Here is a 27,994-nt window from a genome sequence, read left to right on the forward strand (position 1 = left end):
TCAGCTCTGTACACCGTGTAGTGGCTGCTCTCAGTACTGCAGTCAGCTCTGTACACCGTGTAGTGGCCGCTCTCAGTACTGCAGTCACCTCTGTACACCGTGTAGTGGCCGCTCTCAGTACTGCAGTCAGCTCTGTACACCGTGTAGTGGTTGCTCTCAGTACTGCAGTCACCTCTGTACACCGTGTAGTGGCCGCTCTCAGTACTGCAGTCAGCTCTGTACACCGTGTAGTGGTTGCTCTCAGTACTGCAGTCAGCTCTGTACACCGTGTAGTGGCCGTTCTTAGTACTGCAGTCAGCTCTGTACACCGTGTAGTGGCTGTTCTCAGTACTGCAGTCAGCTCTGTACATCGTGTAGTGGCTGTTCTCAGTACTGCAGTCAGCTCTGTACATCGTGTAGTGGCTGTTCTCAGTACTGCAGTCAGCTCTGTACACCGTGTAGTGGCTGTTCTCAGTACTGCAGTCAGCTCTGTACACCGTGTAGTGGCTGTTCTCAGTACTGCAGTCAGCTCTGTACACCGTGTAGTGGCTGTTCTCAGTACTGCAGTCAGCTCTGTACATCGTGTAGTGGCTGTTCTCAGTACTGCAGTCACCTCTGTACACCGTGTAGTGGCCGTTCTCAGTACTGCAGTCAGCTCTGTACACCGTGTAGTGGCCGTTCTCAGTACTGCAGTCAGCTCTGTACACCGTGTAGTGGCCGTTCTCAGTACTGCAGTCAGCTCTGTACACCGTGTAGTGGCCGTTCTCAGTACTGCAGTCACCTCTGTACACCGTGTAGTGGCTGCTCTCAGTACTGCAGTCAGCTCTGTACACAGTGTAGTGGTTGTTCTCAGTACTGCAGTCAGCTCTGTACACCGTGTAGTGGCTGCTCTCAGTACTGCAGTCACCTCTGTACACCGTGTAGTGGTCGTTCTCAGTACTGCAGTCAGCTCTGTACACCGTGTAGTGGTTGCTCTCAGTACTGCAGTCAGCTCTGTACACCGTGTAGTGGTTGTTCTCAGTACTGCAGTCAGCTCTGTACATCGTGTAGTGGCTGCTCTCAGTACTGCAGTCAGCTCTGTACATCGTGTAGTGGCTGCTCTCAGTACTGCAGTCACCTCTATACACCGTGTAGTGGTTGTTCTCAGTACTGCAGTCAGCTCTGTACACCGTGTAGTGGCTGCTCTCAGTACTGCAGTCAGCTCTGTACATCGTGTAGTGGCTGCTCTCAGTTCTGCAGTCACCTCTGTACACCGTGTAGTGGCTGTTCTCAGTACTGCAGTCACCTCTGTACACCGTGTAGTGGCTGTTCTCAGTACTGCAGTCAGCTCTGTACACCGTGTAGTGGCTGTTCTCAGTACTGCAGTCAGCTCTGTACACCGTGTAGTGGTTGTTCTCAGTACTGCAGTCAGCTCTGTACACCGTGTAGTGGCTGTTCTCAGTACTGCAGTCACCTCTGTACACCGTGTAGTGGTCGTTCTCAGTACTGCAGTCAGCTCTGTACACCGTGTAGTGGTTGCTCTCAGTACTGCAGTCAGCTCTGTACACCGTGTAGTGGTTGTTCTCAGTACTGCAGTCAGCTCTGTACACCGTGTAGTGGTTGTTCTCAGTACTGCAGTCAGCTCTGTACACCGTGTAGTGGTTGTTCTCAATACTGCAGTCAGCTCTGTACATCGTGTAGTGGCTGTTCTTAGTACTGCAGTCAGCTCTGTACACCGTGTAGTGGTCGTTCTCAGTACTGCAGTCAGCTCTGTACATCGTGTAGTGGTCGTTCTCAGTACTGCAGTCAGCTCTGTACATCGTGTAGTGGTCGTTCTCAGTACTGCAGTCACCTCTGTACACCGTGTAGTGGTTGTTCTCAGTACTGCAGTCAGTTCTGTACATCGTGTAGTGGCCGCTCTCAGTACTGCAGTCACCTCTGTACACCGTGTAGTGGCCGCTCTCAGTACTGCAGTCAGCTCTGTATACCGTGTAGTGGCCGCTCTCAGTACTGCAGTCAGCTCTGTACATCGTGTAGTGGCCGTTCTCAGTACTGCAGTCACCTCTGTACATCGTGTAGTGGTTGTTCTCAGTACTGCAGTCACCTCTGTACACCGTGTAGTGGCCGTTCTCAGTACTGCAGTCAGCTCTGTACACCGTGTAGTGGCCGTTCTCAGTACTGCAGTCAGCTCTGTACATCGTGTAGTGGCTGTTCTCAGTACTGCAGTCACCTCTGTACATCGTGTAGTGGCTGCTCTCAGTACTGCAGTCAGCTCTGTACACCGTGTAGTGGTCGTTCTCAGTACTGCAGTCAGCTCTGTACACCGTGTAGTGGTCGTTCTCAGTACTGCAGTCAGCTCTGTACATCGTGTAGTGGTTGTTCTCAGTACTGCAGTCAGCTCTGTACACCGTGTAGTGGTTGTTCTCAGTACTGCAGTCAGCTCTGTACATCGTGTAGTGGCCGCTCTCAGTACTGCAGTCACCTCTGTACACCGTGTAGTGGCCGCTCTCAGTACTGCAGTCAGCTCTGTACATCGTGTAGTGGCCGTTCTCAGTACTGCAGTCACCTCTGTACATCGTGTAGTGGCTGTTCTCAGTACTGCAGTCACCTCTGTACATCGTGTAGTGGCCGTTCTCAGTACTGCAGTCACCTCTGTACGCCGTGTAGTGGCCGTTCTCAGTACTGCAGTCAGCTCTGTACATCGTGTAGTGGCTGTTCTCAGTACTGCAGTCAGCTCTGTACATCGTGTAGTGGCCGTTCTCAGTATTACAGTCAGCTCTGTACACCGTGTAGTGGCCGCTCTCAGTACTGCAGTCACCTCTGTACACCGTGTAGTGGCTGTTCTCAGTACTGCAGTCAGCTCTGTACACCGTGTAGTGGCTGTTCTCAGTACTGCAGTCAGCTCTGTACACCGTGTAGTGGCTGTTCTCAGTACTGCAGTCAGCTCTGTACACCGTGTAGTGGCTGTTCTCAGTACTGCAGTCAGCTCTGTACACCGTGTAGTGGTTGTTCTCAGTACTGCAGTCAGCTCTGTACACCGTGTAGTGGCTGTTCTCAGTACTGCAGTCAGCTCTGTACACCGTGTAGTGGTTGTTCTCAGTACTGCAGTCAGCTCTGTACACCGTGTAGTGGCTGCTCTCAGTACTGCAGTCAGCTCTGTACATCGTGTAGTGGCTGTTCTCAGTACTGCAGTCAGCTCTGTACACCGTGTAGTGGATGTTCTCAGTACTGCAGTCAGCTCTGTACATCGTGTAGTGGCGGTTCTCAGTACTGCAGTCAGCTCTGTACACCGTGTAGTGGCGGTTCTCAGTACTGCAGTCAGCTCTGTACATCGTGTAGTGGCGGTTCTCAGTACTGCAGTCAGCTCTGTACATCGTGTAGTGGCGGTTCTCAGTACTGCAGTCAGCTCTGTACATCGTGTAGTGGCGGTTCTCAGTACTGCAGTCAGCTCTGTACATCGTGTAGTGGCTGTTCTCAGTACTGCAGTCAGCTCTGTACATCGTGTAGTGGCGGTTCTCAGTACTGCAGTCAGCTCTGTACATCGTGTAGTGGCGGTTCTCAGTACTGCAGTCAGCTCTGTACACCGTGTAGTGGCCGTTCTCAGTACTGCAGTCAGCTCTGTACATCGTGTAGTGGCGGTTCTCAGTACTGCAGTCAGCTCTGTACACCGTGTAGTGGTTGTTCTCAGTACTGCAGTCAGCTCTGTACATCGTGTAGTGGTTGTTCTCAGTACTGCAGTCAGCTCTGTACATCGTGTAGTGGTTGTTCTCAGTACTGCAGTCAGCTCTGTACATCGTGTAGTGGCGGTTCTCAGTACTGCAGTCAGCTCTGTACATCGTGTAGTGGCGGTTCTCAGTACTGCAGTCAGCTCTGTACATCGTGTAGTGGCGGTTCTCAGTACTGCAGTCACCTCTGTACACCGTGTAGTGGCCGCTCTCAGTACTGCAGTCAGCTCTGTACATCGTGTAGTGGTTGTTCTCAGTACTGCAGTCAGCTCTGTACATCGTGTAGTGGCTGTTCTCAGTACTGCAGTCAGCTCTGTACACCGTGTAGTGGTTGTTCTCAGTACTGCAGTCAGCTCTGTACACCGTGTAGTGGCTGCTCTCAGTACTGCAGTCAGCTCTGTACACAGTGTAGTGGTTGTTCTCAGTACTGCAGTCAGCTCTGTACACCGTGTAGTGGCTGCTCTCAGTACTGCAGTCAGCTCTGTACACCGTGTAGTGGCTGTTCTCAGTACTGCAGTCAGCTCTGTACACCGTGTAGTGGCTGCTCTCAGTACTGCAGTCAGCTCTGTACACCGTGTAGTGGTTGTTCTCAGTACTGCAGTCAGCTCTGTACATCGTGTAGTGGCCGCTCTCAGTACTGCAGTCACCTCTGTACACCGTGTAGTGGCCGTTCTCAGTACTGCAGTCAGCTCTGTACACCGTGTAGTGGTTGTTCTCAGTACTGCAGTCAGCTCTGTACATCGTGTAGTGGCAGTTCTCAGTACTGCAGTCAGCTCTGTACACCGTGTAGTGGTTGTTCTCAGTACTGCAGTCAGCTCTGTACACCGTGTAGTGGCCGTTCTCAGTACTGCAGTCAGCTCTGTACATCGTGTAGTGGCTGTTCTCAGTACTGCAGTCAGCTCTGTACATTGTGTAGTGGCCGTTCTCAGTACTGCAGTCAGCTCTGTACATCGTGTAGTGGCTGTTCTCAGTACTGCGGTCACCTCTGTACACCGTGTAGTGGCCGTTCTCAGTACTGCGGTCAGCTCTGTACACCGTGTAGTGGCCGCTCTCAGTACTGCAGTCAGCTCTGTACACCGTGTAGTGGCTGCTCTCAGTACTGCAGTCAGCTCTGTACACCGTGTAGTGGCCGTTCTCAGTACTGCAGTAAGCTCTGTACACCGTGTAGTGGCCGTTCTCAGTACTGCAGTCACCTCTGTACACCGTGTAGTGGTTGTTCTCAGTACTGCAGTCAGCTCTGTACACCGTGTAGTGGTTGTTCTCAGTACTGCAGTCAGCTCTGTACACCGTGTAGTGGCCGTTCTCAGTACTGCAGTCAGCTCTGTACATCGTGTAGTGGTTGTTCTCAGTACTGCAGTCAGCTCTGTACACCGTGTAGTGGTTGTTCTCAGTACTGCAGTCACCTCTGTACACTGTGTAGTGACTGTTCTCAGTACTGCAGTCAGCTCTGTACACCGTGTAGTGGTTGTTCTCAGTACTGCAGTCAGCTCTGTACACCGTGTAGTGGTTGTTCTCAGTACTGCAGTCACCTCTGTACACTGTGTAGTGACTGTTCTCAGTACTGCAGTCAGCTCTGTACATCGTGTAGTGGCCGCTCTCAGTACTGCAGTCAGCTCTGTACATCGTGTAGTGGTTGTTCTCAGTACTGCAGTCACCTCTGTACACTGTGTAGTGACTGTTCTCAGTACTGCAGTCAGCTCTGTACACCGTGTAGTGGCTGTTCTCAGTACTGCAGTCAGCTCTGTACAGCGTGTAGTGGCCGTTCTCTGTACTGCAGTCAGCTCTGTACATCGTGTAGTGGCCGTTCTCAGTACTGCAGTCAGCTCTGTACACCGTGTAGTGGCAGATCTCAGTACTGCAGTCAGCTCTGTACACCGTGTAGTGGCTGTTCTCAGTACTGCAGTCACCTCTGTACACTGTGTAGTGGTTGTTCTCAGTACTGCAGTCAGCTCTGTACATCGTGTAGTGGCCGCTCTCAGTACTGCAGTCAGCTCTGTACACCGTGTAGTGGTTGTTCTCAGTACTGCAGTCAGCTCTGTACACCGTGTAGTGGACGCTCTCAGTACTGCAGTCAGCTCTGTACACCGTGTAGTGGCTGTTCTCAGTACTGCAGTCACCTCTGTACACTGTGTAGTGGTTGTTCTCAGTACTGCAGTCAGCTCTGTACACCGTGTAGTGGACGCTCTCAGTACTGCAGTCAGCTCTGTACACCGTGTAGTGGCTGTTCTCAGTACTGCAGTCAGCTCTGTACACCGTGTAGTGGCCGCTCTCAGTACTGCACTCAGCTCTGTACATCGTGTAGTGGTTGTTCTCAGTACTGCAGTCAGCTCTGTACACCGTGTAGTGGCCGTTCTCAGTACTGCAGTCAGCTCTGTACACCGTGTAGTGGCTGTTCTCAGTACTGCAGTCAGCTCTGTACACCGTGTAGTGGTTGTTCTCAGTACTGCAGTCAGCTCTGTACACCGTGTAGTGGCTGTTCTCAGTTCTGCAGTCAGCTCTGTACACCGTGTAGTGGCTGTTCTCAGTACTGCAGTCAGCTCTGTACACCGTGTAGTGGTTGTTCTCAGTACTGCAGTCAGCTCTGTACACCGTGTAGTGGTCGTTCTCAGTACTGCAGTCAGCTCTGTACACCGTGTAGTGGCTGTTCTCAGTACTGCAGTCAGCTCTGTACACCGTGTAGTGGTCGTTCTCAGTACTGCAGTCAGCTCTGTACACCGTGTAGTGGCTGTTCTCAGTACTGCAGTCAGCTCTGTACATCGTGTAGTGGCTGTTCTCAGTACTGAAGTCAGCTCTGTACACCGTGTAGTGGCCGTTCTCAGTACTGCAGTCAGCTCTGTACACCGTGTAGTGGCTGTTCTCAGTACTGCAGTCAGCTCTGTACACCGTGTAGTGGCCGTTCTCAGTACTGCAGTCAGCTCTGTACAGCGTGTAGTGGTTGTTCTCAGTACTGCAGTCAGCTCTGTACACCGTGTAGTGGCCGTTCTCAGTACTGCAGTCAGCTCTGTACAGCGTGTAGTGGTTGTTCTCAGTACTGCAGTCAGCTCTGTACATCGTGTAGTGGCGGTTCTCAGTACTGCAGTCAGCTCTGTACACAGTGTAGTGGTTGTTCTCAGTACTGCAGTCAGCTCTGTACACCGTGTAGTGGCCGTTCTCAGTACTGCAGTCACCTCTGTACACCGTGTAGTGGTTGTTCTCAGTACTGCAGTCAGCTCTGTACACCGTGTAGTGGTTGTTCTCAGTACTGCAGTCAGCTCTGTACACAGTGTAGTGGTTGTTCTCAGTACTGCAGTCAGCTGTGTACATCGTGTAGTGGCTGTTCTCAGTACTGCAGTCAGCTCTGTACACCGTGTAGTGGTTGTTCTCAGTACTGCAGTCACCTCTGTACATCGTGTAGTGGTTGTTCTCAGTACTGCAGTCACCTCTGTACACTGTGTAGTGGCTGTTCTCAGTACTGCAGTCACCTCTGTACACCGTGTAGTGGCCGTTCTCAGTACTGCAGTCAGCTCTGTACACCGTGTAGTGGCTGTTCTCAGTACTGCAGTCAGCTCTGTACACCGTGTAGTGGCCGTTCTCAGTACTGCAGTCAGCTCTGTACACCGTGTAGTGGCCGTTCTCAGTACTGCAGTCAGCTCTGTACACCGTGTAGTGGCTGTTCTCAGTACTGCAGTCAGCTCTGTACACCGTGTAGTGGCCGCTCTCAGTACTGCAGTCAGCCCCTATTGAAGTGAAGGTAGGTGATCAGCAGTACTGAGTGCTCGGCACTGTGCTGTTTTGACTCTGTACATCTAGCTGCTGCACGACCTGTATACAGCTGCCTTCTGTAGGTGCCAGGTCTCGGTCCCCACCAATCTGATATAAATACGTCCACCTATTTCAAGATCAGTGTCCCATTTCGAGCCACCATTAATGCAGAAATAACCCAGCATGCACTATTCTCTCCATTCACTTCTATGGGAGTTTCATACGACTTAACAGGATTTTGGGAAGATGCACAGAGGTGTGAAAATAGGGAAATTCTGCATGTAGTGTCCTCAGAGAGAGAAAGATTGCCAACAGACGTAAAGGAAAAGACGTGACCGCAAACTGCAGAGGATTGAGGTCTTCATACCCTGCACGCTTCCTATGGAGCGTTCTGTCCATTCATCTGACCCAGAAAAATGAATGGATTTTGCTTATGGGAAATACACAGCATCATACACTACTAACTGGAGGACACAGACCGAAAAGGGATGGAGATCGCTGATGAACGGTCCCCGGCACTGTCCGCTCTGCTCCAGCCTGTGCATGATACAGTTATTAATGTGGGGAACCATCCACCCCTTGGTAACCTGGGGGATTGTGGAAGGCTTTGTTGTGAGACATAATATAACGTAATAGGAATGTGACTCCGGCGAGTCCATCATCATCATCATCACTCCACACGTGCACAGTGTAATGTTACAGCGCCTAGCAGCAGTGACAGCTACTGTGCCATGCCCCCTGCTGAATATCGGGCAGATGTAGCAGAGCCGGCACAATATCGGGCAGATGTAGCAGAGCCGGCACAATATCGGGCAGATGTAGCAGAGCCGGCACAATATCCGGCAGATGTAGCAGAGCCGGCACAATAGCGGAGAGATGTAGCAGAGCCGGCACAATAGCGGACAGATGTAGCAGAGCCGGCACAATAGCGGGCAGATGTAGCAGAGCCGGCACAATATCGGGCAGATGTAGCAGAGCCGGCACAATATCGGGCAGATGTAGCAGAGCCGGCACAATATCGGGCAGATGTAGTAGAGTCGGCACAATATCGGGCAGATGTAGCAGAGGCGGCACAATATCGGGCAGATGTAGTAGAGTCGGCACAATATCGGGCAGATGTAGTAGAGTCGGCACAATATCGGGCAGATGTAGTAGAGTCGGCACAATATCGGGCAGATGTAGTAGAGTCGGCACAATATCGGGCAGATGTAGTAGAGTCGGCACAATATCGGGCAGATGTAGTAGAGTCGGCACAATATCGGGCAGATGTAGCAGAGGCGGCACAATATCGGGCAGATGTAGCAGAGCCAGCACAATATCGGGCAGATGTAGTAGAGTCGGCACAATATCGGGCAGATGTAGTAGAGTCGGCACAATATCGGGCAGATGTAGTAGAGTCGGCACAATATCGGGCAGATGTAGTAGAGTCGGCACAATATCGGGCAGATGTAGTAGAGTCGGCACAATATCGGGCAGATGTAGTAGAGTCGGCACAATATCGGGCAGATGTAGTAGAGTCGGCACAATATCGGGCAGATGTAGTAGAGTCGGCACAATATCGGGCAGATGTAGTAGAGTCGGCACAATATCGGGCAGATGTAGTAGAGTCGGCACAATATCGGGCAGATGTAGTAGAGTCGGCACAATATCGGGCAGATGTAGTAGAGTCGGCACAATATCGGGCAGATGTAGTAGAGTCGGCACAATATCGGGCAGATGTAGCAGAGGCGGCACAATATCGGGCAGATGTAGCAGAGCCAGCACAATATCGGGCAGATGTAGCAGAGCCGGCCTGACATTTAAAGGGGATGACCCACAAAGGCATTTATCACTTATCTACAGGACAGCTGGTCATTGTATGATTGCTAAAGCCCAATTTTGGACAAAAGTGAATGGTCACACGGGGCAATACCACTCAATTCACTATCTATGGGACTGACCGAGAATGGGTGATAAATCCGTAATCCATGTGGCCCCCACTAGTCACTAAACCAAGGGGTCTTATTCGGAGGGGAGTGAATGCTCTGGTGGTCACACACACACGCTCCATGCTATGTCAGTCCCATAAACATTGCACGTGTGCCCACCGCTTCACTCTCTGCTCCAGATAAGACCCCTGTTCTAGTGATCAATGGGGGTACCAGCGATAACCTGATCATATCTCCATGAGGCGGTGGGGTGCAGCGCTCTCCTCCAGCATTGGGGCTCAGTCCACCTGTCTTATCTCAGGCGGTCGCAGCATTTAGCACATTTCCATCATGTTATTTTACAAACCTGCAGGTATTAAGGGGTTAATGGCTTTGCCACATTAATAGCCATATCCGTGTCCTTTCATCCCTTTGTGCATCTTGAGAATTGATACTTTGCAGAATTCCCCTTAGACAAGAGCTAATATTCACCACACACTCGGCTCTGCTACATCTCCATCACACATGGCAGGTGGAGAGTCATTGCCCCGTCCTCTGTTCTCCTTCAGTTTTATCGTTCCCTTACGAGACGCTTTCATGTCCCATCTTACATCCGTTTTTTTGTGAAGGACCAAAAAAAGGGAGTTTGCACAACTTTTTTCTGTCCCAAAAAAATGGATAATAAACATTCGTTTTTTTAACGTTTTTTTGGGACCCGGCTCATGGCGTCTGTTAAGTCAGCACTGAGCATGCTCAGAACGCGAACAGCGACAGACGCCGCCAATAAAAATGGACCTGATCAACCAGAACAGTAGAAAACCAGTCTCTATTTTTTTTTTTACTTTTTTTTAACACACATTTGTTTTTTTCTACTGGATCCGTTACAATCGGACGTGTGGCCGGTGCCTACGGTTACAGCAGCAGATGCTGGGACTTGTGGTCCTCAATTATTAGCCAACATGATAGCATTTTTTTTTTCTTACCACATTGCTCATAAAATCCGCCTCCGTCAAGTCCTCCAGCTCCAGGAAGGGGCTGTGAAAGCTTCGCTCCTGGGTCACGGTGACCCCCTCCATGGTGGGCGCAGGTTCTGGCTGTCAGGTGTCACCGGAGTCGCCTGCCATCCATGAGAACGGATCCGTCACAGGTGGCTGGATGGGAAGAAGGTGCAATGAACTGGTGCCAAGGTGTAAAGTGACCTGGTGCAAACTGCAAAGGGATGCCAGAAGGAGGAGAGGTGCAATCCAAAGTCTGGAGGTCAAGTCTGGGGTGTCAGCAAGGGGTGCACGGACCAAAAATAGGGAAAAGGGTGTGCAAACTAATGCAAAAGTAACTGCAAGCTATGGGGGGTGGGGGGGGGCTTAATGAGGTGCAGGATCAGAGACCAAGCAATTTAGGAAATGGTGATTGCAGAATAGTGGCTGCAGAAAATGGGGTCACTGCTGCAAAAATAGCAAGGCCAGGGGTGACAGGGTGCAGGATGGGGTGCAAGGATGCCCGGGCTGGAGTGGGGGGCAGGCTCCTGTGTCAGTAGGGCTCAGCAGGCCCTGTTTCCTCCCAGTGCATGGTGCTCCCCTCCGGGGAGAGGGTCTCCCGTCCTCCTGGTGCCTCTGTCCGGGGCTTGTCCGTCCTGAGCCTGTGTCTCCCGGTGTCTCTCCCCAGCTGTCAGCGGCAGCCGGAGCCGACAACCAACACCACGCCCCCTCATGAATATGCTAAATCCTAGCTGAGTTCACTTTCTACACCACGCCCAGGTCCTGCATATTCATCAGCAGGCACTGAAGCCACGCCCTCCAAGAGACTGTGCAGCCCGGGAACGAAGCCGGCGGGAAGTACAAGGAAGCCGGTGCACGGGGGACAATGTGAAGCCGGTGCACGGGGGACAATGTGAAGCCGGTGCACGGGGGACAATGTGAAGCCGGTGCACGGGGGACAATGTGAAGCCGGTGCACGGGGGACAATGTGAAGCCGGTGCACGGGGGACAATGTGAAGCCGGTGCACGGGGGACAATGTGAAGCCGGTGCACGGGGGAGGGGACAATGTGAAGCCGGTGCACGGGGGGAGGAGATGATGTGAAGCCGGTGCACGGGGGAGGGGGGGATGATGTGAAGCCGGTGCACGGGGGAGGGGGGATGATGTGAAGCCGGTGCACGGGGGAGGATGTGAAGCCGGTGCACGAGGGAGGGGGGGATGATGGGAAGGCGGTGCACGAGGGAGGGGGGGATGATGGGAAGCCGGTGCACGAGGGAGGGGGGGATGATGGGAAGCCGGTGCACGAGGGAGGGGGGGATGATGGGAAGCCTGTGCACGAGGGAGGGGGGGATGATGGGAAGCCGGTGCACAAGGGAGGGGGGGATGATGTGAAGCCGGTGCACGAGGGAGGGGGGGGATGATGTGAAGCCGGTGCACGAGGGAGGGGGGGGGATGATGGGAAGCCGGTGCACAAGGGAGGGGGGGATGATGTGAAGCCGGTGCACGAGGGAGGGGGGGGATGATGTGAAGCCGGTGAATGAGGGAGGGGGGGATGATGTGAAGCCGGTGCACGAGGGAGGGGGGGGAGGATGTGAAGCCGGTGCACGGGGGGAGGGGATGATGTGAAGCCGGTGCACGGGGGACAATGTGAAGCCGGTGCGGGGGTGAGATGATGTGAAACCGGTGCACGGGGGTTGGGGGTAATAATGTGAGGCCGGTGCATGGGGGAGGGGGGATGATGTGAAGCCGGTGCATGAGGGGGGGGGGAGATGATGTGAAGCCGGTGCACGAGGGAGGGGGGGGGAGATGATGTGAAGCCGGTGCACGAAGGGGGGGGGAGATGATGTGAAGCCGATGCACGAAGGAGGGGGGGGGATGATGTGAAGCCGGTGCACGAAGGGGGGGGGATGATGTGAAGCCGGTGCACGAGGGAGGGGAGGGGGGGATGATGTGAAGCCGGTGCACGAGGGAGGGGAGGGGGGGGATGATGTGAAGCCGGTGCACGAGGGAGAGGGGGGGGATGATGTGAAGCCGGTGCACGAGGGAGGGGAGGGGGGGAGATGATGTGAAGCCGGTGCACGAGGGAGGGGAGGGGGGGAGATGATGTGAAGCCGGTGCACGAGGGAGGGGGAGGGGGGGAGATGATGTGAAGCCGGTGCACGAGGGAGGGGGGGGATGATGGGAAGCCGGTGCACAAGGGAGGGGGGGGATGATGTGAAGCCGGTGCACGAGGGAGGGGGGGGATGATGTGAAGCCGGTGAATGAGGGAGGGGGGGGGGATGATGTGAAGCCGGTGCACGAGGGAGGGGGGGAGGATGTGAAGCCGGTGCACGGGGGGAGGGGATGATGTGAAGCCGGTGCACGGGGGACAATGTGAAGCCGGTGCGGGGGTGAGATGATGTGAAACCGGTGCACGGGGGTTGGGGGTAATAATCGGTGCACGAGGGAGGGGAGGGGGGGGAGATGATGTGAAGCCGGTGCACGAGGGAGGGGGGGGGAATGATGTGAAGCTGGTGCACGAGGGAGGGAGGGGGGGGATGATGTGAAGCCGGTGCACGAGAGAGGGGATGATGTGAAGCCGGTGCACGAGGGAGGGGGTGGATGATGTGAAGCCGGTGCACGAGGGAGGGAGGGAGGGGGGGGGGATGATGTGAAGCCGGTGCACGAGGGGGGATGATGTTGTGAAGCCGGGGGAGGGGGGAGAATGATGTGTAGCCGGTGCACCGGGGGGGGGAATGATGTGTAGGGGGGGGAATGATGTGTAGCCAGTGCACCGGGGGGGGGGGGAGAATGATGTCTAGCCAGCGCACGGGGGGGGGAGAATGATGTGTAGCCAGTGCACTGGGGGGGGGGGGAATGATGTGCAGCCGGTGCACGAGGGAGGGGGGGGATGATGTGAAGCCGGTGCACGAGGGGGGGGGGGATGATGGGAAGCCGGTGCACGAGGGAGGGGGGGATGATGTGCAGCCAGTGCACGGGGGGGGGGGGCGGGGAGAATGATGTGCAGCCAGTGCACGGGGGGGGAGAATGATGTGCAGCCAGTGCACGTGGGGGGGTGGGGAGAATGATGTGCAGCCAGTGCATGGGGGGGGGTGGGAGAATGATGTGTAGCCAGTGCACGGGGGGGGGGGGAATGATGTGTAGCCAGTGCACGGGGGATTTGGGAGACGATGTGAAGCCAGTACGCGCGCGGGGGGGGGTGGTGGTGACGTAAAGATGGTGCGCGGGGGGGGGGGGTGATGGGAAGCCTATGCATGGGTGGGGGTGACGTGAGGTCGGTGCACGGATGGGATGATGTGAATCTGGTGCGCCGGGGGGAAATGACGTGAAGCTGGTGCGCGGGGGGGGGGGGGGGTTGACATGAAGTCAGTGCACGGGTGGGGTAGTGGGCCATGATATGATGTGTTGCCAGTGTTGAGAATCCGGTGCATGGGGGAGAGTGTAAGTCTGGTGGATGGGTGATTATGCGAACCAGGGGGGGGGACTTTGTGAAGCCGGTGCGGATGTGGGGGGGGGGACGATGACTATGCAAGGGCAGCAGGGGGGGTGGGGGAGGACGATGCGATGATGGCGCGCGGGAGATTCTCCTCTGCCTTTTTTTCTGCACGTGTCCACCTCAAAATACTTAATCCTAATCTGATTGTTTTTGCTGCATTTTGTTCTGTGCTTTTCTGCCTTTTGTTTATGTGGACAGAGAATCGTCCGCTCACGTCTTTTAAACACTCAGCATATGTGAAAACTGTAAGGTAATTAAAATGCTCAAAAGACTGAACATTTGAACAGTAAACAAAAAAGCCTGACAATTTTTTCTTTTCACATTTTTTTGGAAGCTCCAGCAGACTCCACATAAAGCTCCGTGTGCACATGGCCCTAGACTGCAGCTCTCCCCGGGACACATTCTGGGTCTGTCTGTGGCGTGAGATCCACTTTCTGACGTTTTTATCTTCCGCTGTGTTTCGGAGGAGGGAATATTCTGATGGATGAGTCTTGTGTGATAGCGCCTCTTCCATATGTGCACGCATTGATATCATTGTTATGGGACGCTTTAAAGTGAGCTGGACGCCAGAGATGACTTTGGGAAGTAACATCTGCACAATGTCAAATCCGAGGATAGTAGCGGCCATGTTTCTGGTTTCTCCTATATACAGTAATGAAATATTAAAGGGCCATGTAATATGGAGGTTTTTTTGCTGGTAAAGACATTGTTTATAGATGTCACAAGTTTGGGGGAAATTCAACTGAAAAGAATCCTCTAAAACATTTCATTGATACTGTTCCGCTAGGCATGGGGACGTATAGCGACAAGGCAGCGAAGGGAAGGGGGAGATGGTGACCCCTGACCAAACCTTCCGCTGACCCCTGGCCCCCCTGACCACCCTATACAGATTTCGCACCTATGCGCCAAGCAGGATAGCCGGCCCTTACTGACCCTACACTGAGCTCTAGGTAGGGAACGGATGTAATGAGCGCTTAGGCTGCTTTCACACATCCGGTTTTTCCTGTGCGCAAAATCCGGCACTTCGCAGAAAAAACGCAACCGTTTTTTTTTTTTTTTGCTGCCGGTTGCGTTTTTTTTGCATAGACTAACATTAGTGCCGCATTGTGCCTTGTGGGCTTGCGTTCTGTCCGGTTTTTGCCGCATGCGGCAGATTTAGCCGTGCGGCGGCCAGATGGAACGTTGCTTGGCACGTTTTTTTGTGCAGCAAATTAACCGCATCGCGCCACATCCAGCTAATGCGGCGCATTTTCCTATGCATGCCTATGGACGCCGGATGCGGAAAAAAACGCATCCGGCCGCCGCATGCGTTTTTTGCCACTGCGCATGCTCAGTAGCCTGCCGCAAGCGGCAAAAACCGGACGGGCCGCATGTAAAAAACTTATGCAAAGGTGTTTTCGCCGCATCCGTTGCATAGGCTTCACAGCTGGATTGAGCCGCAGAGCTCAAGCCGGAAGTGTGAAAGCAGCCTTAGTCAAACCCACTATGATCTAAAGAACACACACAGGGGAAAGTATACAAACTGCTTATCTCCAGGGTGTCTCTGGGAGAGGGACAGCAACATGCAACAATGTTTCTTCAGATTATTATTTATTATTATAGCGCCATTTATTCCATGGCGCTTTACAAATGAAAGAGGGTATACGTACAACAATCATTAAGAGTACAAAACAGACTGGTACAGGAGGAGAGAGGACCCTGCCCGCGAGGGCTCACAGTCTACAGGAGGAGAGAGGACCCTGCCCGCGAGGGCTCACAGTCTACAGGAGGAGAGAGGACCCTGCCCGCGAGGGCTCACAGTCTTCAGGAGGAGAGAGGACCCTGCCCGCGAGGGCTCACAGTCTACAGGATGAGAGAGGACCCTGCCCGCGAGGGCTCACAGTCTACAGGAGGAGAGAGGACCCTGCCCGCGAGGGCTCACAGTCTACAGGAGGAGAGAAGACCCTGCCCGCGAGGGCTCACAGTCTACAGGAGGAGAGAGGACCCTGCCCTCGAGGGCTCACAGTCTACAGGAGGAGAGAGGACCCTGCCCGCGAGGGCTCACAGTGTACAGGAGGAGAGAGGACGCTGCCCGCGAGGGCTCACAGTCTATAGGAGGAGAGAGGACCCTGCCCGCGAGGGCTCACAGTCTACAGGAGGAGAGAGGACGCTGCCCGCGAGGGCTCACAGTCTACAGGAGGAGAGAGGACCCTGCCAGCGAGGGCTCACAGTCTATAGGAGGAGAGAGGACCCTGCCCGCGAGGGCTCACAGTCTATAGGAGGAGAGAGGACCCTGCCCGCGAGGGCTCACAGTCTACAGGAGGAGAGAGGACGCTGCCCGCGAGGGCTCACTGTCTACAGGAGGAGAGAGAGGACCCTGCCCGCGAGGCTCACAGTCTACAGGAGGAGAGAGGACCCTGCCCGCGAGGGCTCACAGTCTACAGGAGGAGAGAAGACCCTGCCCGTGAGGGCTCACAGTCTGACCATGCCCGTGAGGGCTCACAGTCTACAGGAGGAGAGAGGACCCTGCCCGTGAGGGCTCACAGTGTATAGGAGGAGAGAGGACCCTGCCCGCGAGGGCTGACAGTCTACAGGAGGAGAGAGGACCCTGCCCGCGAGGGCTGACAGTCTACAGGAGGAGAGAGGACCCTGCCCGCGAGGGCTGACAGTCTACAGGAGGAGAGAGGACCCTGCCCGCGAGGGCTGACAGTCTACAGGAGGAGAGAGGACCCTGCCCGCGAGGGCTCACAGTCTAAAGGAGGAGAGAGGACCCTGCCCGCGAGGGCTGACAGTCTACAGGAGGAGAGAGGACCCTGCCCGCGAGGGCTGACAGTCTACAGGAGGAGAGAGGACCCTGCCCGCGAGGGCTCACAGTCTAAAGGGAATGGGTGATGGTACAATAGGTGAGGACAGAGCTGGTTGCGCAGTGGTCTACTGGACTGAGGGCTATTGTAGGTTGTAGGCTTGGTGGAAGAGGTGGGTCTTGAGGTTCCTCTTGAAGCTTTCCATGGTAGGTGAGAGTCTGATATGCTGGGGTAAAGCATTCCAGAGTATGGGGGATGCACGGGAGAAATCTTGTACGCGATTGTGGGAAGAGGAGATAAGAGAGGAGCAGAGAAGATCTTGTGAGGATCTGAGGTTACGTGCGGGTAGGTACCGGGAGACTAGGTCACAGATGTAGGGAGGAGACAGGTTGTGCATGGCTTTGTATGTCATGGTTAGTGTTTTGAACTGGAGTCGTTGGGTGATGGGAAGCCAGTGAAGGGATTGGCAGAGTGGCAAGGCTGGGGAATAGCGAGGGGAGAGGTGGATTAGGCGAGCCGCAGAGTTTAGGATAGATTGGAGGGGTGCAAGAGTGTTGGAAGGGAGGCCAGAGAGCAGGAGGTTGCAGTAGTCGAGGCGGGAGATGATGAGGGCATGCACTAATGTTTTTGCTGATTCTTGGTTAAGGAAAGCACAGATCCGGGAGATGTTTTTGAGTTGTAATCGGCATGAGGTGAAGAGGGCTTGGATGTGTGGCTTGAAGGATAGAGCAGAGTCGAGGGTTACTCCAAGGCAGCGAGCTTGTGAGACTGGGGAGAGTGAGCAACCATCGAGTTTGATGGACAGGCTTGTTGGAGGAGATGAGTGAGGAGGAGGAAAGACATTGAATTCTGTTTTGTCCATGTTAAGCTTTAGGAATCGCGCAGAGAAGAAGGATGAAATAGCACAGACATTGTGGGATTCTGGTTAGTAGAGAGGTAATGCCGACAGCTTGCATCCAAGGCCTGTATAGGAATATAACTCTATATGAACATAAGACCAGCACTCCAAAACTTGCCGTAATCTTTAGGATTTAATCCATAGAAGCACAGTACAAACAAAAAGAATGCGTTTTTGGCTAGACCTTTAGCCTTTGTCAATGCATCTATATATATATATATATATATATATATATAACTATCACCAGCACACACCAAGGGGAAATGTGGGTATTTATAGACACAAGGGGAAGTGATGATGATTAACAGCTGAAAGGTGAGGATATCCATAGGGTCCTAAAAGGAAAGGAAAGGGATTAACCTCAAGAAGAGATTATTCATAGGATATCATTTACACCACAGCAGGAATAATAGATCAGGGAGCAGATTGTGCAGCCAAATGCTGTCACCCTCTACAGCCGGTCTATCAATTGTGACATTCCTGTGACAAATACATGGCAGAAGTGGAATGAGGGGAGATACATTTTATTGCAATTTTTTTTTATTCATGATCGTATGACAATGAACCTGCAGCAAAAGATTCTGTGCAGACCCTTGCGCACGGACCCTGGGAAGACCCTGCATCACACCAAAGAACGCCATCTTTAATAAGGACACCAAAATAATGCAGACCCCAACTATAAGGGGATAATAATTGTATAATAATTGAGTCTTACACAAATGTGTCCACTCTGGGAAGTCCTTAATTCTATTTATTTTCTGCAGGAGAAATAATTCTAATTCCTGCTCCATTACTGATTGAGCACCAACTGACTTTGACACTTTTCATTAAGTTTACCAATATCCAGCGTTGAAATAGCTTGTTAATTTTTGTTTTTTGATTATTTAGTAGTAGTAAGCATTGTAGCTATGTGTACAGCTCTGGGGTGAGAGAGAACATTTACTAGAAAGCCGCATCATGGAGGGCATTACACAGCTGTACTGAGCGGTGTATATGTGAATCCAGCACTGTGGTGAGATAAAACACTAGAAAGCCGCATCATAGAGGGCATTACACAGCTGTACTGAGCGGTGTATATATGAATCCAGCACTGTGGTGAGATGAAACACTAGAAAGCATCATCATAGAGGGCATTACACAGCTGTACTGAGCGGTGTATATATGAATCCAGCACTGTGGTGAGATAAAACACTAGAAAGCTGCATCATAGAGGGCATTACACAGCTGTACTGAGCAGTGTATATCTGAATCCAGCACTGTGGTGAGATAAAACACTAGAAAGCATCATCATAGAGGGCATTACACAGCTGTACTGAGCAGTGTATATGTGAATCCAGCACTGTGGTGAGATAAAACACTAGAAAGCATCATCATAGAGGGCATTACACAGCTGTACTGAGCGGTGTATATGTGAATCCAGCACTGTGGTGAGATAAAACACTAGAAAGCAGCATCATAGAGGGCATTACACAGCTGTACTGAGCGGTGTATATGTGAATCCAGCACTGTGGTGATATAAAGCATTAGAAAGAAGCATCGTAGAAGACCTTAGGCTAGGGCCCCACTTTGCGTTGTGCTACTTGCAGTTCTAAACGCACGTTTCGGGCTTAATTGATTTGACCAACGTTGCCTTTTTCAGAACTTTAGCGCTGAAAACGCATGCGTATTTACCGCTTTTTAGATGCTTTTTGCATGCTTTTTCACCTGCGTTTTGACAGATGCGTTTTGAACATCAAGACACTGCTAAATAAAGTTTAAACAGTCAAACAGAATGAAAAGAGAAAAAAAGTAAAACATATAGAATTTTAGAAATAATTAAGGAAATAGAAATATTTTTTAAAATTATAGCGGTAATGTATTATTTATTGGAAAAATAGCAATAAATTATTAATTTTCTTAAATTTAATTGTCGGACTATGTGTGTGTGTAAAGGGACATATGAAATCATTATTTTAATGTCCAAAATGCATGTTTTCTACACATAAAAAGCAGGTAAAATGCAGGAATTTGAAGGAATCTTGGTTTTTGCATCTTCTCATTGACTTCAATGTTAGCAAAACGCACCCAAAATGGCAAAAACAACTGACATGCTGCTTCTTTGAACGCTTGGTTTTTGCCACAAAATATGCAAATTCGCAGATGTGTTTACAAACGCAAAGTGGGGTCAGAACAATCACAAATGCAATTGAAATGGCTGGAAAATGAAAACGCAAGCATTTTGGCATAAAAAGGTGCTTCTCAAAATGCACCCAAAAAGCACCTGAAAAGCAGGTAAAAACGCAAAGTGGGGCCCTAGCCTAATACAGCAGAAATGTGCAGTGTAGCTGTGAATCCAGCACCGTGATAAAACACTAGAGAGAATCATCATAGAAGACATTATATTGCAGAAATTAACACTAGCACTGTGGCGAGATAAAACACTTACTAGAAAACAACATGCATTTTTGTGTCTGTGACTCTTCCATTCAGTTCCTCCCCTCTTTATGGACCAATAGACAGCTGGAATCTGTTGCCTTAGTGAGAAGGCGTTCAATTATGTCTTGAGAAGGATAGATTTTAGCAGTTTTTACGCATTTAGGAGGCAGGGGAGGACAGAAGGATATTTCTCTGATAATATATATTGCAAAGTTTCTTATAAGCACTTCACTTGGCAGTGGTGTTTAACCTGCGGCTCTCTAGTTATTAAACTACAACTCCCAGCATGCCATCAGAGCAGCCGCAGAGGCACAGGTTGGAAACCACTGGCCTATAGCAGACACTGCCATCCGCACACATGTAGAGGCAACAGAAATGATAATAGCGGTAATGGGGCATCTATATCCCCCCTGCTGGGGCGGGAGCAGCTTCTTCCCACTGTCCAGTCTGTTGCACAGATTTTTATCTACCTCATTTCCTACTTCTAGGGAATCAGCAAAAATGTCTGCAATTCCATAATACTGTAATTAAAGGGACAGGCACCAATTAAAGGATCAGCGAAAATAGCATGGATTTCAACTAAAAACACTTGCAGGAGATCTGTGTCTTATCCACAATTTCACCCTTGTGTAAACAGTGGAGTGCTACCCACCCAGCATCACATCACGGGATGAACCCTTTCTGTGCCAATTAGACACAGCAGATGAGATGTGTATTGTGAGGTTCTGCAGCAGCTAAGGTGTGTATTGTGAGGTTTTGTAGAAGCTGAGGTGAATTATGAGATTTTGCAGCAGCTGAGTTGTGTATTATGAGGTTCTGCAGCAGCTGAGGTGTGTGTGATGAGGTTTTGTAGAAGCTGAGGTGAATTATGAGATTTTGCAGCAGCTGAGTTGTGTATTATGAGGTTCTGCAGCAGCTGAGGTGTGTATATTTAGGTACTTCAGAAACCTAGGTGTGTATTATAAGGTTCTGCAGCAGCTGAGGTGTAAATGATGATGTTCTGCAGCAGCTTGGTAAGAACATTGCAGAATGCATAATATTGAATCTGGTGAAGAACCTCTTCTTAAAAATAGTGAGCACTATATGTTCTCCAAACAATGGTTGCCCTAGGAAAATACACTCCTGTGATAAGCGGCATTGCTTCTGCAGGAAGAGACGAGCAGCACCTGTTTAGCGCTGTGCATCTGTGACATCAGGTGGTGATGTTTATATGTGTATTCTTTACAGACGTCCATAGACAATCTCCATAGCGGAGCATTAGATTGGATGATGGCCCCATGTCCTGGGCGGTGATGTGTCAGAGAACATCGGCTTATATCAGCAGAGTTTCCACATTTGCACAATCCCCGATGAAGTGATTGAACTTTTGATCCTCAACAGATTTAACAAAAAGATTTTCCAGGATCAATTCCGAGCAAACACATATTTATTTATTTATTTATGTTCCTGACTTTACAGCACTATTCATTCTACAGCTTCACAGATGTGATCATCACTGTCCCCATTGGGGCTCACAATCCAGATCCCTATCAGTATGTCTATGGAGTGTGGGGGAAACCGGAGAACCCGGAGGAAACCCAAAAACACAGGGAGAACATATAGATTCACACATTACATATTCTGCGACTGCTGAGTGCCCCTCAATCACCTACAGGCCAATCTATAGATTCAGATCTAGTATATAAAGCTGTGTGTGTGTGTGTGTGTATATGTATGAATGTGTGTATATGTGTGTCCGCTAAAGGAATCCGCACCGTCGCATTTACAATCACGACATTTTTCACAGACGGCCCATGTGACTCAGCGCTTTATTGTTACTCTACAAAATACCTGTCTCCATTAAAGTCAATGGAGATAAGAGCTACAGCTTATTAAAAAAGGAGCTGTAATTGGTTGCTATAGGAACAATTGTTAGTAAAAGAAGCTTATGAGTGAGGTAATAAGATGTCTGTGGGGAGACAGATAGAGAGACAGAAAGAGACAGACAGACATAGGCACAGACAGAGACAGACAGACAGGGAAAGATACAGACAGAGGAAGGCAGACAGGGAAAGAGACAGACAGAGGGGGGAGAGAGACAGACAGAGGGGGGGAAGAGACACACAGAGGGGGAGGGAAAGAGACACGGGGGGGAGAGACAGACAGAGGGGGGGAAGAGACACACAGAGGGAGGGAAAGAGACACGGGGGGGAGAGACAGACAGAGGGGGGAAGAGACACACAGAGGGAGGGAAAGAGACACGGGGGGGAGAGACAGACAGAGGGGGGAAGAGACACACAGAGGGAGGGAAAGAGACACGGGGGGGAGAGACAGACAGAGGGGGGAAGAGACACACAGAGGGAGGGAAAGAGTCAGACACGGGGGGGGAGAGACAGACAGAGGGGGGAAGAGACAGACAGAGGGGGGAAGAGACACGGGGGGGGGGGGGAGAGACACACAGAGGGAGGGAAAGAGTCAGACACAGGGGGGGGAAAGAGACACAGAGGGGGGGGAAAGAGACACAGAGGGGGGGAAGAGACAGACCTGGAACGAGACAGACAGAGATAGAGAGACAGACAAAAAGAGAGGCACAAATAGAGCCTGACACACGGACAGGGAAAGAGACAGACACACTGACAAAGCCACACACACAGAGACAGACAGACACAGACAGACTGGGAGAGAGACAAAGAGACAGTTCCTATCCCGGGCAACGCCGGCTACTACAGCTAGTAACAGATAGACTGCGTTCCTGGTAGTGAGAGAACGCGATACAGTAGATACTTTGTATCAGTTCATATCCTTATAGTTTTCCGCTGCCCACATGAAACGTTTCTCCAGGATTTCAGTCTCAGGATGCAATTTAGAAAAATTCTATTCTCTGACAGCAAGTAAAGGTCTTAATAGTGAAAAAACAAAATAGTTTATTCAACACTTCATTATGTAATAGGGTTTATTTACACAAATGCAGAATCCTCTTCCTCGCACGAGATTTGAGTCCGCCGCGCCGCAGTCTTCAGATGCGCCGTTGCTTCTTGTACACCACCATGAGATCCGCATGCCAGGTTAGAATCAGTCTACAGCAAATCTGTCTGATCTGTGGTGTATACACACTATATACTATACACAATATATACTGTAACCATTTTCAATATTGTTCTTATTCAAAGTTTTGTTTCATGTAACTACAGGAAAGAAAGTTAAACAACATAACCAAACAAAGAAACTAGCAATGGTCTCATATACATGTCACTTTGGAGGTGCTACTTTCTATAGAGGGTGTCACAAACCACCGGGGGGGGTCACTCAGAAATCCCCCGCGCTGGCTACCAGTACGTCACAATCGGGGGGTAACAAGTGGGGGTCACCCCTCCTTTATACCTCCCGACCGACAGACAGAGCACGTGACGCGCTCTCTAGCGCCCCTCTTATAGTCAGGCCAATTATGGAATTGCCCGACAATAAGCAAGGAGGCCGCTATACTACTTATGCCGATTATTGAAGGGTCCCCGGTGAGAGTAAGGTATATATTCCCCCGACCTCCGCGGGCGGAATATATAAAATCTCCCCGAATCTCACTGGCCTCCCCACAATAATCCTTGGCACAATTCGCTGCCACCAACCGATTTACGGTAACTATTAGCCGAACACACAGACGTGGGATTCAAGATCGAGATAACAGAACAGCCCAAGATTAATTATATAATTTAATCAGCCTAAAGCACACTAGAACTACAATATATACAATAGGGAATCTACAGAATATACATATGTCAGAGTACAGTTACAGATAAAGCATGGTTTACAACAGGTATGCAATTCAATCAGTTACCTTGTGCGTCTGGCCACAGGGGGGCGCTGTAGACCAGGTTTCTAGGAACTCCCGCAGATGTTTCCTGCACGTGACCCCCAGCGAAAGAACACTGGAAAATGGCCGAAGTAGGGTTATCAACCTGGGCAAATCCAGTTCCCCTCCTACCTTCGTGACCTCACAGGGAGCACTGCTCCACCCCTGGCTTGAGTTATGGACAATATCCCAACATGGAATATGGGCCATAACTTTGCCTGGGAGCGTCGTAGGCGGACGCCAACGCTCTCATTGTGACAGTTATGAATTTAGCTACAGAACGAGGGGACTCATGACCTGTCTGCCAGTTCCCCATTGGCTGATATCACGCCTGGGGCATTTCCCAATGTCCTGCTCCCATAAAAAGGGTGTGCCGGCATCGTCCGCATGCGGAGACACCATTTTTATGGTTGCCATATTTATCGGAAATATGGCTTGCGAGATATGAACCATTTTTTACTGGAGTCGTTCTGTCTGCTAGTTCCATAGCCTTGCTAATGAGATACAACTCTTGTTACAGGGTGACGGCAGGGAGTCATCCTGTGTCCATTGTTCCCACACCACCTCATTTCCATATCACAGGACATGGCCATGGAGGTGTAAGTGGAACACTGAGAACAAGAAGGGAGGGGGCACTGCCAGGGAGTGATGAGGGATTATGACTGGAGTCATAATTCATCTTCATATCCCGGGATTTGCCTCACACCTCCCCCCTTTTGAGGGCGCTAGGGGGCAGCACACTCCGGTGTTCCCCCGTGCGCCCGTCCGCGACCTCTCCTTGTCGGGACAGCCCGTCTGCGTTACCGTGGTCACGGCCCCTTTTGTGGCGAATGGTGAAGTTGTATTGCTGGAGCGCAAGGCTCCATCGCAACAATCGCCCATTCGTCCCAGAGACGGTGTGCAACCAGCTGAGGGGATTGTGGTCCGTCTCCACGATGAAGTGGCGCCCGTATAGATAGGGTTGCAGACGCTGCAGGGCCCACACTATGGCCAGGCACTCCTCCATCGTGGAATAGGCAACTTCCCTTGGTAACAGCTTCCTGCTCAGGTACAAGACTGGGTGCTCTTGGCTCGCAGAGTCCACCTGGCTGAGCACCGCACCGAGGCCGAAGTCACTGGCGTCGGTCTGTACTACAAACGGCCGTGTGAAGTCGGCTGCCTGTAGCACGGGCGGGCTGGACAGGGCGTCCTTTAGGGCCCGGAAGGCTGTCTCGCAGTCCATTGTCCAATCGACTGCAGAGGGCAGCTTCTTCTTGGTGAGGTCCGTCAAGGGCTTTGCCAGGCTACTATAGCATGGAACAAACCTCCTATAGTACCCAGCGGTCCCCAAGAAGGACATCACCTGCTTCTTGGTCCTGGGGGTGGGCCAGGATGCGATGGCTTCCACTTTCTCAGGCTCGGGCTTCAGTGTTCTCCCACCTACCCGGTGACCGAGGTACTGGACCTCGCTCATGGCCAGCTGACACTTTCCCGGCTTGATGGTCAAACCTGCCCGGTGGATCCGCCTGAGCACCTGTGCTAGATGCTCTAGGTGGTCCTCCCAGGTGGGACTGAAGACGGCAATGTCATCCAGGTACGCGGCCGCGTACCCTTCAAGTCCCTTGAGCAGGGTGTTGACCATCCGCTGGAAAGTGGCAGGGGCATTCCTCATCCCGAATGGCATCACCGTGGACTCGTACAGTCCAAATGGGGTAATAAAGGCAGAGCGTTCCCTGGCCTTGCGAGTCAGGGGGATCTGCCAATATCCCCGGCTCAGATCCATGATGGTCAGGTACTGAGCCCCGGCCAACTGATCGAGCAGGTCATCGATGCGTGGCATTGGGTACGCATCGGCGACCGTGACCGCATTGAGCCCCCTGTAGTCCACGCAGAACCGAGTGGTTCGGTCCTTCTTAGGGACGAGGACTACAGGCGAGGCCCAAGCGCTGTTGGATGTCTGGATCACCCCCAGCTTCAGCATCTCGTCAATCTCCTGGCGCATGTGTTGCTGCACCTCCAGGGAGACCCGATATGCTGAACGCCGGATCGGGGGATGATCCCCAGTGTCCACGTGATGGACAGCCAAGTCAGTCCTTCCGGGCTGGTTGGTAAACAACCCCCGGAAGGGGTGTAGGGTGGCCCACAGCTGGGACCGTTGGTCCTCCAAGAGCTGGTGGCCAACCTCCACATCCTCAATGGATCCGCCTGCCCTAACCTGGGCTAGCATATCCAAGAGGGTTTCCGCTTCTCCCTCCTCGGGCAGGTTGCACACGGGGAGCGCACATGCCTCCCGCTCCTGATGTGCCTTCATCATGTTCACATGGAAGGGCTTCCGCCTTCCACGGGCAGGGTCCAGGGTGACCAGGTACGTCACAGGGTTGAGCTGCTGGTACACGAGGTATGGGCCTTCCCAGGCTGCCTGAAGCTTGTCCTGTGGTACGGGGACCAGTACCCACACCTCTTGACCCACTTGGTAGGTCCTCTCACAAGCGTTCTGGTCGTACCAACGCTTCTGATCGGCCTGGGCTTGAGCCATATTGTCGTGTACCAGTTGCGTCAAGGCCTGCATTTTGTCCCGGAAGCGCATGACATACTCGATAACCGACACTCCAGGGGTGGCCAAATCCCCTTCCCAAGCCTCTTTCACCAGAGCCAGGGGGCCCCGCACACGTCGCCCGTACAGGAGCTCAAACGGTGAGAATCCTGTTGAGGCCTGTGGAACCTCCCGGTAAGCAAATAACAGGTGTGGGAGATACCGCTCCCAGTCACGCCCATGGGAGTCGACCAACATCTTAAGCATCTGCTTTAAGGTGCCATTGAACCGCTCGCACAGGCCATTAGTCTGTGGATGGTACGGGCTGGCCACCAGATGTCGCACCTGGACTTGCTTACAGAGGGCCTCCATCAGCTGGGACATGAATTGGGTCCCCCGGTCAGTGAGCATTTCCTGGGGGAAACCCACTCGGGAGAAAATCTCCAGCAATGCGGTGGCCACCTTGTCAGCCCGAATGGACGACAAGGCCACTGCTTCTGGGTACCGGGTGGCATAGTCCACTACCGTCAGTAGGAAGCGTTTCCCGGAGCTGCTGGGGATGGCCAGCGGGCCGACCAGATCCACAGCCACCCTCCTGAAAGGCTCATCGATGATGGGCAGAGATACTAGTGGGGCTTTGGGGCGTGGCCCCGCCTTCCCCACTCTCTGACAGGTTTCACACGAACGGCAGTAGGCAGCCACATCGGCCCCCATTTTTGGCCAGTAGAAATGCTGGTTTAACCTGGCCTTGGTCTTAGCGATCCCTAGGTGTCCGGCCATCGGAATCTCATGTGCGATCCGCAACAACTCCGTCCGGAACGGATAAGGTACCACCAACTGTCGGTCCCTGGGCCACGCCTCCGGTGAACCCTGCTGGACCGTGGCCCGGTACAGCCGTCCTTGGTCCCAGACCACTCGCTCCGGGTCCGAGTCCGAGGGAGGCTGTGCCGCCTGCTCCTTAAGAGCTTTCAGGCTGTCGTCAGCTTCTAACGCTGCCTGAAACCCCTGACTAGATGTGGCCAGAATCGACGAGACTGTCACATCTTCAGTCAGTACCCCGGGACCTGTGTCCTGGCCTCCACCTGACTCGGCTGCCACTTGGTCAGAAGGGGAAGAGCTATCGGACCTCCGGGAGGCCCCTTGGCTTCCAGCACTCCCACTGCGTGTGACAGCGGCCACAGCCGCTGCGACCGTGGGTCGTGCCTGCTCCTCCTCCGTTCCTGACCAAGTCGCCGGTTCAGGCAGACCTACCTGGCTTCCTGACACCCCGGTTGTGGGGGAACCATGCACCGAGATCTTACCTGGGAGCACTTCCGCTCCTGGACCGGCCCCAATCTCACCTGCCTGTTCCCCCCCTGCAGCAACAGAACCCCGCTGTGAAATCTCTGGGGACCCCACATTTGCTGTGGTAGCCCCCACCCCACACACTGGTCCTCCCCCTGCAGCACCCTGCTCTCTGCTTATCCCTGCAGAGGGCAACAGATCCCAGCTCACAGGCTGATTACTTGTAGAGGCATTGTCACACCTTCCTCTGACCCCCTCCCCTGTCACAGCTGCAGCTGTGTGTGTGTCTATGGTGTCTATGCAAGCAGAAATATCAGAGTTCACTCCCTCCTCCCTTACATCATTCATAGATAACACATTAACATTGTCCGGAGGCATGTCAGTACTGGCTGAAGGTTCAGCCCTTGGTTGGGGCCCAAACTGGGAGGTTATCTGCCCCAAATCTGTCCCAAGTAGCACGTTTGCAGGGATCCGAT

At 52.3% G+C, this 27,994-nt stretch overlaps 1 protein-coding gene across 1 annotated transcript in view; it reads right to left on the reverse strand.

The window, feature by feature from the left end:
- CREB3L1 (cAMP responsive element binding protein 3 like 1) overlaps nt 1-11,015 on the reverse strand; it is a 94,468-nt gene extending 83,453 nt beyond the window's left edge. The window contains exon 1 of the mRNA XM_075326639.1: nt 10,315-11,015. Coding sequence (XP_075182754.1) covers nt 10,315-10,407 — 93 coding nt within the window. The 5' untranslated portion in view covers nt 10,408-11,015. The remainder of the gene's footprint in view (nt 1-10,314) is intronic.
- Nucleotides 11,016-27,994: the final 16,979 nt, after the last annotated feature.

This window comes from Anomaloglossus baeobatrachus, chromosome 10 (assembly GCF_048569485.1).
Source record: "Anomaloglossus baeobatrachus isolate aAnoBae1 chromosome 10, aAnoBae1.hap1, whole genome shotgun sequence".
Classification (NCBI taxonomy): Eukaryota; Metazoa; Chordata; class Amphibia; order Anura; family Aromobatidae; genus Anomaloglossus; species Anomaloglossus baeobatrachus.